General features: G+C 39.1%; 1 protein-coding gene across 6 annotated transcripts in view; it reads right to left on the reverse strand.

Annotated features, from left to right (window-relative positions):
- The window catches only part of GTF2I (general transcription factor IIi), a 76,241-nt gene that overhangs the window by 43,367 nt on the left and 19,635 nt on the right, over positions 1–13,239 (reverse strand). For all 6 annotated transcript variants that reach the window (XR_012642273.1, XR_012642271.1, XR_012642272.1 and 3 more), the window contains exons 4-9: positions 8,148–8,282; positions 7,261–7,444; positions 7,014–7,042; positions 4,798–4,852; positions 3,953–3,996; positions 2,677–2,754 (exon numbers count right to left, since the gene is read on the reverse strand). Coding sequence is in view for 2 of the 6 variants with exons in the window: in XM_074974914.1 (XP_074831015.1) it covers positions 2,677–2,754; positions 3,953–3,996; positions 4,798–4,852; positions 7,014–7,042; positions 7,261–7,444; positions 8,148–8,282 (525 nt within the window). In the remaining 4 variants the exon portion in view is untranslated. The remainder of the gene's footprint in view (positions 1–2,676; positions 2,755–3,952; positions 3,997–4,797; positions 4,853–7,013; positions 7,043–7,260; positions 7,445–8,147; positions 8,283–13,239) is intronic.

Consider the following 13,239-nt stretch of genomic DNA (forward strand, 5'->3'; position numbering starts at 1 on the left):
GTATCCATTTATCTGCATTGTGCCAGTTAATTATATCTGATGGCCATTTAATTTCTATATTAAGTGTTTTGTAACAGTGTGGTTTGTTATTTTCCTTTCTGTATGAATTCCTGCTTTTTCTATAATGGTTTTTAAGATGGATTCTATTAAATGCATTCCCAGTGACTGGGTCTTGTACCACTGAAGGTCAACTTGTTGCAAACTGGATTTACAATTTTTAGCAAGATAAAATGAGACACTTCCTTTTCGCATTCTGGATGATCTCCACTGGAGAAAAAATATCTGTAGTTAGAACTGGACATCTTTCTGAACTTTTACGGTGAGTGTAACCTTTTGAATTTATCAGTCTAAAGTCAAGAGAGTCATTCTTCTTCTAGCTTCAGTTGGATGTTTCCCCATTTTAGCTGCCTCATTTCATCATTCCCTCGAATTCCGAAACACATTATATTATTCAGCCACTTTGTGTTTTGAAGGGAATTGGCACTGTGTGGTCCAAGCTGATTTGTCAAGTATAACTGGTTTACAAGCTCATTGGTCACTTTGTCAGATGCATTTTGTTTGCAGCCTTTTCCTTTTGTTTTCAGTTCTCTTTGTTTTAATTTCAAGGCATCTCAGGTATCTTCAAAGACTGCATTAGTTAGGCTGGTGGGATAATTGGCTTGTTTGAAGTAACCTTCAGTACTTTGGAATACTGATAGCAGAGTGAGGAATTCATAGTCAGTTATTTTTATGTAAAAACAAACTTTTCCATCACTTACTTTTCACCAGACAAACAACATTGCTGAAGATATACACAAACCTTTAGGGTGCAAGGTTTTTTTGCTCTGTTTGGGCAGTTGCTTTAGTTCTTTTGCTTAGTTCCTAGCAGAGAGTTACTGAATATATGGTTTTTCCCTAACTCATGCAAACACACTGCATCACTATGTGTTGTTATGTACGCAAGGAGACTGGGGTAGTTGTGAAGTCTGTTTCAATACTGATTGTTAAAAATATAATCAGATTACATTTTATACTAAGGTCTAAATTTCCCTCCCGAGATGCATGCATACATCTCCCAGTGAAGCCAATGAGAGTTGTACATCATACAAAGGGCACAATTTGGTTCTAAAAAATAACGACTGATTACTTTTGTCAAAATCTGGATCTGATTCTTGTTTGTTTTATAGCAGCACCTAAAGTCCTTGGCTCCATTGTGCTGGGCACTGTATAAACATATCAAAGACAGTCCCTACTCCATAGATTTTACATCTAAATTCTGAGCATGAGCAGTAATATCATGGTTCCCAGGCTGAGACTAATATGCAAGATTTAAGCCCCATAGGCACAAGCTGGACAAAGCTGTAAACAGCTAAAAAAGATCCTTAGATTTATATGTAGGTCGAAATATCCTGAATAATTTTTTTCTTCCCATCAAAAAATAGCCTCCTTTTCCAAAATTTGAAAAGTTTTAGCAAAAACTTTGATATATTTGAAGTTTTCTCTTTTTCAAAAATCTAACAGAAACCTTAACACAAATATTCTTGCATGACTTTGTTCTGCAAAATGTTTAGTCTTGGAATGAGCAGGTTTTTTTTAAACAGTAAAATGTCAATAAACATTGATTTCACTGATTTCACACCCAAAGCAATGAAAAAATATTTCTATCAATGATACTCAAAGTTTACAGACAGGCAAAGAAAGAAAAATACTGCTTGAGAACTTGAGTTTGATTTAAGGTTATTTACCTATATATTTTGACATATGATACTGATAATTTGTGTTTTATTGGTTATGAAGCTTTAACTTTTTGAATCTCAATATCTACCGTCATTAAGTAATTACTGTCTGAGCCCCCGTAATCTCCCACAACTGAAAATTTTAATCTTTCACACTAACTTTTACCGAAATGGGAAAAAAAAAGAAATATTACCTCACCCACCTGGTCTCTCTAATATCCTGTGATGGACACAGCTATAACACTGCATACATCAATATTATAGGTTAAAATTATAAAAAATAAAAATTGAATTCTACCAGGCCTAAAAATGTTTTTTGTTTGTTGGGGTTTTTTTAATTTGTTTTTGTTCTTGCCAATCCTGATTGGTCAGCTGCTTCACATGGTGGATTTTTTTCACAAATCAGAAAAATGTAAAAAATATTTGAAAATTCGGAAAACAAAATCAAAAGTGGATCACTACAAACAGCAATCAATGAAAAATGCTGTCAGATTTACTGACATTTTTGCAATTAAAAAAATTTAACCAGTTTTAGGCAATTAAATTTTTATGGTAGATGAAGCTTTAAGCCAGACAGCCTTTAGCACACTGCGTGGTAAAAAGGTGACAAAAAGTTGTCACTGAGGTTACATTTGCAAGCCTGTCACCAAAGCAAAACATATTCTAGCGTTCTTCCACAATTCTACCAGCTCAATGTAGTTATTTAATACTAGCTTACTTTCAGTGATCTATAATGTCATTTACCTGCCGGGGGGAGGGGGGATTCTGTTGCAGTAGCTGTATGCCTATTTGCTTCATTGAGAGTTACTTAAATGGCTACAAGCATGGAGGTTTTGTATTAGAACAAATAAGTCTGGTTTAGCTACGCAACTACAGTGTGTCTAAAGACACGAAAAAAACAGCAGTTGTCACACTTAGATATACCATCTTATGAGACAAAATATATGCAAGCTAATATTACCTGGAATATTATACTGATAGTAGTCAGGATCCTCTGATTCCTCTTTTACTGTTACTGTTGCCATCTCTAGTGAAATTCCTGCAGAAGCAACGGAAAAGTCACCCAGTCACATACGCAGACACATGATAAAGGGATTCAAAACCGAAATTCTGGCTTGTCTTTATTGCACAAAGAGGAGCAACCAGTTTGAAGTAATGTAATAAGTTACTATTTTTAAAAAATGGCATAGTGGGGTTCCAGGTTTCTTTCATCTCAATACCTTCCCTATCAAATAGGCTCAATTTACCCTATTTTTTTTTTTTTTCTAACCTGCTAGCCCTGCAAACTCAACCTTGGATCCAAAAAGTCAGGCTGGGCTCTTCCCTTCTTGTACACAATCACCAATCATAAAAGTTTTGCATCCCCCTCCTACGCACATGGCACTTCTAAACTAATTTTTGCTCACTTATGTTTATACAAACTGAATTCAGTTGAAATCTAGAGATTTCTGGAACTGAATCATTTTGCTGTGTTCAGCAGCACTGTAGGGCCTTGAACTGGTCTACATTCTGCTAAGCAATGATCTCAGCAGGTCACCAAATTGGTTCCAAAATGTTTTCAAAACATTTTGACTAGAGGAAGATTACCACCCCAAGAGTCTGCGGAATATCATTAATAATGCTGCAAATGTTCCAGCAACATTTGCAGCAAACATTTGACTCCTCTTCTTCATTTCAGTCTCTCTGACTCATTACTTTATAAAAACAAGAATGCAAACTAACTCTTTGTATGTATTAAGTGAGCTAAAAATCATTTATCTATACAGCACCTGTGAATTTACACTATCTAGGATAAACATGAAGGGATATTAAGCCCATATGTTAGGACTGAATATTACAGCTGACAGGGCTAGTTAATTCTTCCCTCCACACAAAGGATGTAGAAAACTAAAGAAAAACGGGAGGAATAGATCACAACTTCTTCCTCATCTACCTACAATCTTATGACATTGTCATTAGTACAATTTTATTAGACGGCCTATAAAATTTTATAAAACATCATTTCTCAGTCCTCAGAATGGATACTTTTGACAGACTAAATCCTATAGTACTTAGCCATTAGTAGGCTATAGTTTGGCTAGATGAAGGAAGGGGTTTGTTAATATATTTATTGCAGTCAATTGCTGCTGTTCTCATGCTTTTCTGTTTGCACTCTCTACTGCTATCTAAACGCAACCACTTGAAATTAAGGCTGCTTGCTCAGAATGTTTTGCAAAGAAGTGCAAACAGTTACATACCAGAATCCTCATTTGGTTCTGTTTTTACTTGGACAGGAGGGCCACTAAAGGAAAAAAAACAAAAAATTAAAAAAGAAGAAACAACAACATGCTTATGGAAGTTTCTGAAGTGCTTGTATTATCTAATAACTTGGAAGTGATATAAAGAAGTTAAGAGAAAAAATTCACAGTGCCACATAGTAGCTATTCTGGAGTATTTTATGTGGCTTTCAATATCATTCATTCCCTACCCAACTTCTTTAGGACATATTTAGTATTACAGAACTGCACTATTTTTAGTAAGATTTTATTTAGAAGCACATATTCCATTAAAATTTGCATTTTGCAACACACATTTTACATTCATGAATTTCCAACTTGTCCCAGACACTGCCAAATGGTAAAATTGTATGACATTCAATAGAAGAGACAGTGTTAAGGAATAAGCTTGATGGACATAATTGTGACATACTGCTGCACGAGACAAACTCATTACTGAATGGTAACATATTAATTATGTTATTATATACCACTCATGTAGACTGAAATGAAACTGATATCCATTGAGTTCTGAAGAACTTATACATATACACATAGCCAAGAGTAAGAGGAAGTTTGACCACATGCCATTTTTGATCTTAGGTAAGCAAAGGTTATTCAGACAGAAAAAAAAAATTTATCCATATAAATGCCATATAAAAATACATACTAGACACTGAAAACCATAAAAGTTTATGGAGTGTTCTAATTTTCTCTCTCTTTAAGGTGCTATATTTATCAGAGACAGAAAAAAAGGTCACAACTGTTTTTATATATATATATATATATATATATATAGTTCCAATAGGAAAAAAAAGACATTTTACCTTCCACTCGGTGGTGTAACCGTGCGTGTAGAATCTGTAACAGTCACATGAGCTCCTGAAAAAGATACAATTTATAGTTTTCTTATACGCCATTTACATTATATACAAGTTTAAAATGCCACAAAGATAAATACTGTTTTGCTAAACACGATTTAATTTCAGTTTCACAAATTAGAGAGCTTGTGCTTTTATAAGAGATTTGTTGTTGTTACTGTTTATAGCAGGGGTGGGCAAACTTTTTGGCCTGAGGGCCACTGGGTATGGAAACTGTATGGTGGGCCATGAATGCTCATGAAATTGCGGTTGGGGGTGCGGGTTCTGGGGTAGAGCCGAAAAGAGAAGTTCAGGGTATAGGAGGGGGCTCTAGGCTGGGACAGCGGAGGAGGTGTGGGCTCTGGCTAGAGGTGCAGGCTTTGGAGTGGGGCTGGGGATGAGGGATTTGGGATGCAGGAGAATGATCCGGGCTGGGACAGAGGGATTTGGAGGGTGGGAGGAGGATCAGGGCTGGGACAGAACCCCCTGGGGCATGGGCCAGAAATGAGGAGTTCAGGGGGGCTCCAGGCTGGGGTAGAGGGTTGGGGTGCGGAGGGGGAGGGAGGGAGGGGATGAGGGCTCGGGCTGGAGGTGCGGGTTTTGGAGTGGGGTTGGGGATGAGGGATTTGGGGTGCAGGAGGGTGATCTGGGCTGGGATCAAGAGGTTCAGAGGGCGGGAGGGGGATCAGGGCTGGGGCAGGGGCTCAGGCGGTGCTTACCTCAAGCAGCTCCCCGAAGCAGCAGCGTGTCCCCACTCTGGCTCCTATGCCAAGGCGCGGCCGGGCGGGTCTGCGCGCTGCCCAGTCTGCAGGTACCGCTCCTGCAGCTCCCACTGGCCACTGTTCCCGGCCATTGGGAGCTGTGGGGGCAGTGGCACTGGGGTGGGGGCGGTGGCTCTGGGTGGGGGGGGCAGCACGCGGAGCCCTGGCTGCCCCTAAACGTAGTTGCTGGAGGGGGGACATGCTGCTGACTCCAGGAGCCGCGACATGCGTGCGTGGAGCAGCCCCCGAACCTGCTCCTGAGCGGGAGCTCGAGGGCCGGATGTGGCCCGCGGCCGTAGTTTGCCTACCCCTGGTTTATAGCCTAAAAAGCAACACTAATACAATATTACTTTAGAATGTCTTATTAAATGTAAACATTTTATCTATCCCCATCATCATCATCATATCTATCCCCATCGTTACTGGAAGTCATAACAACAAAGCTAAATTGATGCTATGTCTCAACATTATTAAACTATCCAGTCTGTTTTGGCAATCTTGCTACCGTTTCTATATTGCGGTTAGGTGCATAAATATTATTGGAATAGGAATTATGGACGTTTCTACATAGTTCTTAAGCATACTGAATCTTACCTTTACATCATTTTGTTCATTAATGGAATCTTTGCCATTTCTATTACATCAAGATCTTACATGTCTAAAGGTGCGTCTACACTGCCCTGCAAATCAGACTTCGTGTGGAGCAGGACATTGTTTTCAAAAAGTGAAATTTATTCCTAATGGAGAACCTAAGCAATGCCCTCTGCAAGATGGAAGCCCTGTGGTAGCCCTTCACAGTGGGGAGCAGCAAACATGGGGCTCTGTATTGGCTTTAAATACGCTGGCATGAAATTCTTGCTCCTAACAAGTCAGCTGTTGCTTAAAGAAGTCCCTTCCCCAACACATGCAAACACACTTGCATTGATTCTTGGAATCGGCAGATTCCATTATGTCCATAAAATACATGTCTACAGATGATGCATGGGCCTCCAATAAGCAATCAGAGAACCGTGGTCTAACTAAAGCACTGGGAGAGAGGAACTCTGAGTGTTAATCCCCGGTCTGACAGTGACTCTCTATGGAGTTTTAGGCAAGTCACCTGGCCGTTCTGTAGATCAGTTTTCCCTTCTCTATAATGGGGATAATACTTGATTTACGGTAAGACGAGTACTGTAGGAGGACTGAACGTATTGGAATGAATTTTCTCCCCAGTCAGTGGTTCTCGGTAGAAGGCACAAAGGAAAACAGAATGGTTCCATAACCGAGTGAATAAGTCAAACCACAATCTAGGCATTTCTGCCAAACAGAATACTTATAGATGTGTTTATAGGTGCCCTAACTCCCACAAAGAATTGAAGATAAAAATATATATTCTAATGATAATTTTCATGTTTTGTTTACTGCAAACAACTTGATACTTACCTAGGTGTTTCTTTGGCTCTAGGAAAGGCCTGCATTAACACAAAGCAAGAAAAATCTTTTACCTAAAAGGTAATATCATTACCCATTTGGTAGTAAGACATTTAAATACAAACACTGAATTCTTCTTGTAACAGACAGTATATGCGCATAATTTTTAAAAACTGTAGAATTTAAGGTACCCACAGAAAAATATCAATTAGCTGTTCTGATTTAAATGGACAAACCCATAAAAGGGAAAGAATGTAACCTTTTGATCACAAATGAGATCCCTGATTTGTTTTCCAAAATCCATTTCAGTGTTGTCACATCATAATTTGCAGGATGTTTAAATGCAAGTCCTTCAGGAAGGCCCTGCACTACCACTGCAGACTGGTCCCTTTGAATCTTGTCATATGGCACAGGGACTACCGTGGACTTCCCTAAAGCTTTACCTGTAAAATAAATTGTTGGGAAACAAAAAATACGTAAGATTAAATACAACAAATTAGGCTCTCATATTTTTGCCTTCTTTCTTCCAAGTCCTAAGTTTCTCCCCATGTCTCTGAACCATGTTCTTCCCTGTTGTACATTCCCACCCTATGGTCTGCTATTTCTGTTACCATTCTTCTCAAGGGGGAATGCAGCATGAGGCTTCCTTCAAAGCCACTTCCTAATTGACCAAAGAAGATCTTCACTGAGTAACATGATGCAATGTCTCCACAGCTAAAAGATGGAAACCATAATACTTCCTCTTCCGCTGGAGAGGAACATGCTTCCCCTACAACACTCCAAGACCTTGATTGCTTTGGGGATAGGGTAAAACAGGACTCAGACATGGATCAGAAATTAAGCACAAGTTGCATAGTTGACAGTGCAGAGAATTACCATTAGGTTACATATTTCGTTCTTGCTTAAAAGAAAGCTGCTCCATGGAACATTCTGAATGTTCATGTGCAGTGAAACACGTATAAGACAGCAAACTCTTTGGAGTTTAAATACACTTTAGAACTACTGAAAAATTAAGCTCATTACCTCAGCAGTAGTCTAGACTGAAGGCAGAAACTATAAGCCACTCTCCATCCTACTTTAATGATGGTTTAGTTGTCCCAGGAAGAGTGTTATATCAGATTTTTAAAAATTAGTTTAAGCGCTTACCATAACAAAAGCAGAAGAAATCCTCTACAGACTTTCGGAGAGCTTCCATTTCTACAATATCCACTGTCAGCCTGTTTACAAGTGACGTCGTCTTTGTCTTCTGTAGTTCAGCAGCCTTTTCCTCTTCAGAAACACCTGCAAATTATTTGGTAACAATCAGAACACAAATCCCAATCCCAATCCCAAATCCCTTAAAAACTCACCTGTTGCCCATCTGGAAGAAAGCGGTTAATATGACATAGAACAAGAACAGTACATATGCCTTAAAAGCAAATCTGTTCCTATGCTGATAAACAGGTGGGCCATAGGTGTTTATGCCAGCATTATTATATTGTATTCATGAAGGTCATAAATATCATCAACATTAGAACAAACTGCAAAGATGATGATGAACTAAGAGACATCTAAGCTGGTTGTTTTTGCATAAAGAGGTAAAAAACACGGAAGAACAGTTTAACAGAAAGGCAGTGCAATACTACCAAGTAAAAAAAAAGACTCTGAAGCAGCCATGAAGGAACTTAAAATGCCTATATCTGAGGAGCATGTCAGCCGTCAGGTTTTAGTTCTGACGTCTTATTCGGTAGTTACATTAAACCTTGTTCTGTTTATGTTGTATAATGCTTAACTGATTCTTTCTGAAGGAAGGGATATGGCTCTCTCAGTACAACGGCTTATATGCAGTGCAGCTCTTTCATCTTTTCAAAAGACTTGTTAAATTAAGCATGTGTCTGCTATTGCTGAATGGGAGGGAGTACTGTCAAGCTGTTAGCGCATGGAACTGAAAATAACCAGATCTAAACTGTATTCATTGTCCTATTCTCTGAGCAAAAACAAAATAAAAAATACCATCCACCACCCACATGAGGTGTGATGGATGTTAACTCCCTCAACCATATACGATGGATAGGAGAGAGCTACATTTCAGACTGCAGCTTTGTGTTCTAATGACATCATTCATGTATTCCAAACATTTACTAAGATCCTTCAGCAAAAAGAAAGAAATTAAAATTTAGTCTTTCTAATTTTTGAAAGAAAAAAACATCAGAATGCCTACACAAAGTTGGGCATCAAGAATACGCTGTGGATCTAAGTTCCCTCTAAACTGCACGGCCACATGGCTGTGCAGCTGCCTATTAAACCCTGCGCAGGGGCTCAGGGCTGCAGCGAGGAGAGATGCGTCTCTCGAAGCCCCAGACCTGCTGCAGCAGGGAGAGGCACCTCTCCCCACCGGCCCCAGCACAGACCTGCCCTGGACATGCTGTAGACGGGGGAGAGGTGCCCCTGTCCTGGCCCCAACCCAGCCCCAGCACAGGGGCCGGGGAAGAGGTGCATCTCCCCGCCCCAGCCAAGGTGCTCTGCGGGGATAGAGAGCTAGGAGGGTGGATGAGTCTCACATAACAAAATTCATTCCACACGTGTGGGAAAAGTTAGAGGGAACACTGCTGTGGATTGATCAGGTGATGTCTATTTAATAAAAATCTACAAGTAATCTACATAAAATTCTACATATTTAACTATACATATCACCTCTACCCTCCAAGTCACTTGCCTTCTTCATGTCTTTGAAAATCTCCAAAGGGCACTGAAGTGTCCAGCTCCCACTCAGAGTACGGGAGTTGAACACTTAAATCACCTGGGACTGTTTCTTCCTGTGTAGAGACAATACCGAGCACATTCTATGTGCTACTACAAATAATAGAAAAGGGGACTAATACTTACCTACCTCAGTGAAGTTCTGTGGAGATTAAATTAATGACTGTTTCTAATGTGTGCTCCTAGATTCTTGGATCAAAAGGTACTATAGAAGTTCAAAGTATTGTTAGCTGCACCACTGATTTTTTTCAGATGAAAAGCTATTCTATTGAAAAAGAAACAGTAGCTTATTTGTTAAGTGTCAATAGTGTGCTTAGCATTTTATTACAAAAATCAAAATCAAAACAAAACCCAGAAGATTACATTGTCCCTGCCTCATTAAGCTATAATCTAAATAGGGATAATGCAAATATAAACTTCCCTTGTCAACCAAATGAAGATATTGTTGTGTGATTTCATTAGAGTATTTAATAGCACTTTGCAGTTACTTGAGACAAGCAATGGTAGGCTTAATAAAAGACAATCAATTATGAAGAGAGTTGTTACATTCCGCTATGAATCTGCATTATACTTATTGTAGAAATCAGTTATTGCCATGGGTTGTCTTATGACAAAAAACAAAACATGAATGGCTAGCACTGATTAGCCAGAAATTTGAATCCAAGTTGATAGCACCGAACCTCGGTTATCGTTTTTTAGGTTGCTTTATTTGGTATACTAGAATGGAAGAGTTCTGAGCTAGTGTAAGAACAATGTACCACTGATCATATTGATCTAAAAGGAACATTTTTCTAATAGAATGTACTATTTTAGAGTGTTCCGACTTTCAAAAAGATATTTTCCTTTTTTTAAAAAAAGTTTTGTAAGGGTTCTTCTGCTATCCTAATTTTGTTCAGGAGGGTCTTCTGAGCGTACCCAAGACAACCAACCACCACCAGGTTCAGGTCCACTATTCTTTCTTTTCTCTCTGCACGCACACCTGCCTGCTCAGCACCATCTTCACTGCTGTTACTACCAATAAAGCTTGAAGATGAGTGTATTTACAGTAGCTTTCTGCCTGCTACCTCTATAACAGTGCATGAGAGTGAAATTAGCCCAAAGTCTGGAAAAGGAAGTGCAAAGAACCAATAGCACCAGTTTGGAATGGACTGTGCAGAAAGTACTGTCAAATGGAGGAAGTAAATAAAAGTGATGGGGTGATGGGAATCAAAATCCTCCAATTTCTTTCATTTAAGGTATTCCTAGGTGCTGCTTGTAACAAGAGCAGATAAAAACTTCAGCTGCCACTGTGATTTTCAAGTTGACTCTGTCCCTTTAATCATCTTGCATTCTTGCTGTACAGCTGAGAGTCAATGTCTGCACCCTATGTTCTGCACACAGTCAAGATACCTGCGGTGAACTACAGTTATCTAGTATTTTATTTGTTTATTTGCAGGTGTTCTTCAATGTGTTGTGTTAACTTGATAAGTGGGTTTACAGTTAAAATTAGCTTCTGAGTGACATAAAAGAATGCCAGTAAGTTATAGAATGGTATGTCACTATTTGCACTAGTAATATACGCACACAAAGTAACTCCAGTAAAAGCTGTTTTAACTGGCATGTTGGGAGAATCGGGGGCGCTGGTAAGTGAAAAATGCTGGTTAACTAAGAGGGACAGAGTTTGGGTGCAGAAGGGGATGTGGGGCACAGGCTCTGGGCACAAGCCCCCTCCTTCACCCAAACTTCCTCCCAGAGCTTGTGCTCCACACCCCTTCCCACGCCCCAACCCCCTGCCGGCCCCACACCAATGGGACTATAAACTGGAATTTCAATGAAGATCAGAAATGCCGTGTATAAAGCTTTCTGATTGGTGAAGTGACGGATAAAGCAGCTTTTACTGTACAAAGAATGTCCTTTAAATATACAGTAAGGAAATCAAAATTGATCAATAGGTATTACAACTAAAACCTCTACCCATTAAAATAAAGTGCTTTACACTGAAAAGTTTCTAAATAGCTTTACATACACGACGGGAGCCATTCCATACTCTTGATTTCAAACTTGAGACATTTTACTCTACATCTGAATCCCAAAATACTGATATACGATAATATCCTATTACATTCGATGAGAACTTTTAGTGAGCAAGCTAAGACTGGACTGGTGCCTTAGTATAAAAGTATCTGGCATGAAACTAATCCTTAAGCTTTTCTCTTATGCTCCACTGGTATTCTGACATTATGAATAAGTTCCTGGTTCAGTGGCTATCTTTGTAAAATTCAACGCATCTGCTAATGGTGAAATAATGTATATTCAAAGACCACCACAAGTTTAGCACTGTCCTTACTATTCCAGAAGGTTTACAAGAAATAATAAGAAAAATATGCTATTCGAATGTGATAGTGGTAGTCATATTAGCTAGAAGGGAGGAATCAGGTGTTGTTACACTTCATTTACATAGTTGTTAGCAGGTGCAACTAAAGTAGCATGAAGAGGTAATGGGGTTAATCTAGTCCAGGGATCAGCAACCTTTGGCATGCGGCCCATCAGGGAAAGCCCCTGGCGGGCCAGGCCGGTTTGTTTACCTGCAATTTAAACTTGTTTCCATCACCAGAGCCCCACTAAATTACACCCATTACTAACAGTCAAAAATGAGTCTCAGATCCTGAGCCCTGCTAGTTATCAGACACTGCCTATATTTACAAAACATGCAAAAAGGGACCAAAAAAAAAAAAAAAAGAGTGAAGCAGTGGAAACAAAGGAAAAAAACACTGGCTCTACAACATAACAGGGAAGAAGAGCAAGCAAATCTGACATGAAAAGAAACGCAGAAATACTTAACAGCATGATGATTTAGTCCACACATACTTTAAAAAAAAGAAAACTAATTGTCTGACAGACATGTAAAAGCAAATCAGGAATCAATATTCTCAACATACAGAACACAACTGGCTTAAAAAGTGACCTGCAAATGATTATTTTTAAACACTGAGCTTGTGCCTTTTCTGTTCTTTTATGATTAAAAATATGGCTTCCAAGAGATTTTTATTTCCACTGCCCCCACCCCCACCCCCTTTTTTTTTTAACCTGAGAAATGGCAGGATCAATTCTGGCCTTCCCTGGTTTTTCTAGAGGACCTACTAATGTCTCAAAACATGCTTATTGCACGTTCACATCTTAACTGAAGGGAAAGGTGTGGGTGGGGGGAGAAGGCCTCCCTGGTTTTGAGTTTCATATTAGGAAAACTGTTATAAACCCTAGTTACAAGAACAGTTCAAGCTGCCAAGGGAGGTGGTGGAATCAGCATCACTGGGACAGTTAAAGCTAGAACAAACATTAATTTATTAAGAATAATTAAGTCAACCTTTACACAGAGTACTAGATATGAGTTATTTGACCTTTTCTCAGTCTTGCTTCTCCCCCCCACCCCAAAAAATAAAATAAATAAATCTCTTCTTCTGGTCTGTTTTACAACCCTTCTAAACCAAAATGATTCCACGAAGAAATATCTATTAGGTTT

The sequence above is a fragment of the Natator depressus genome, chromosome 17 (assembly GCF_965152275.1).
Source record: "Natator depressus isolate rNatDep1 chromosome 17, rNatDep2.hap1, whole genome shotgun sequence".
Classification (NCBI taxonomy): Eukaryota; Metazoa; Chordata; order Testudines; family Cheloniidae; genus Natator; species Natator depressus.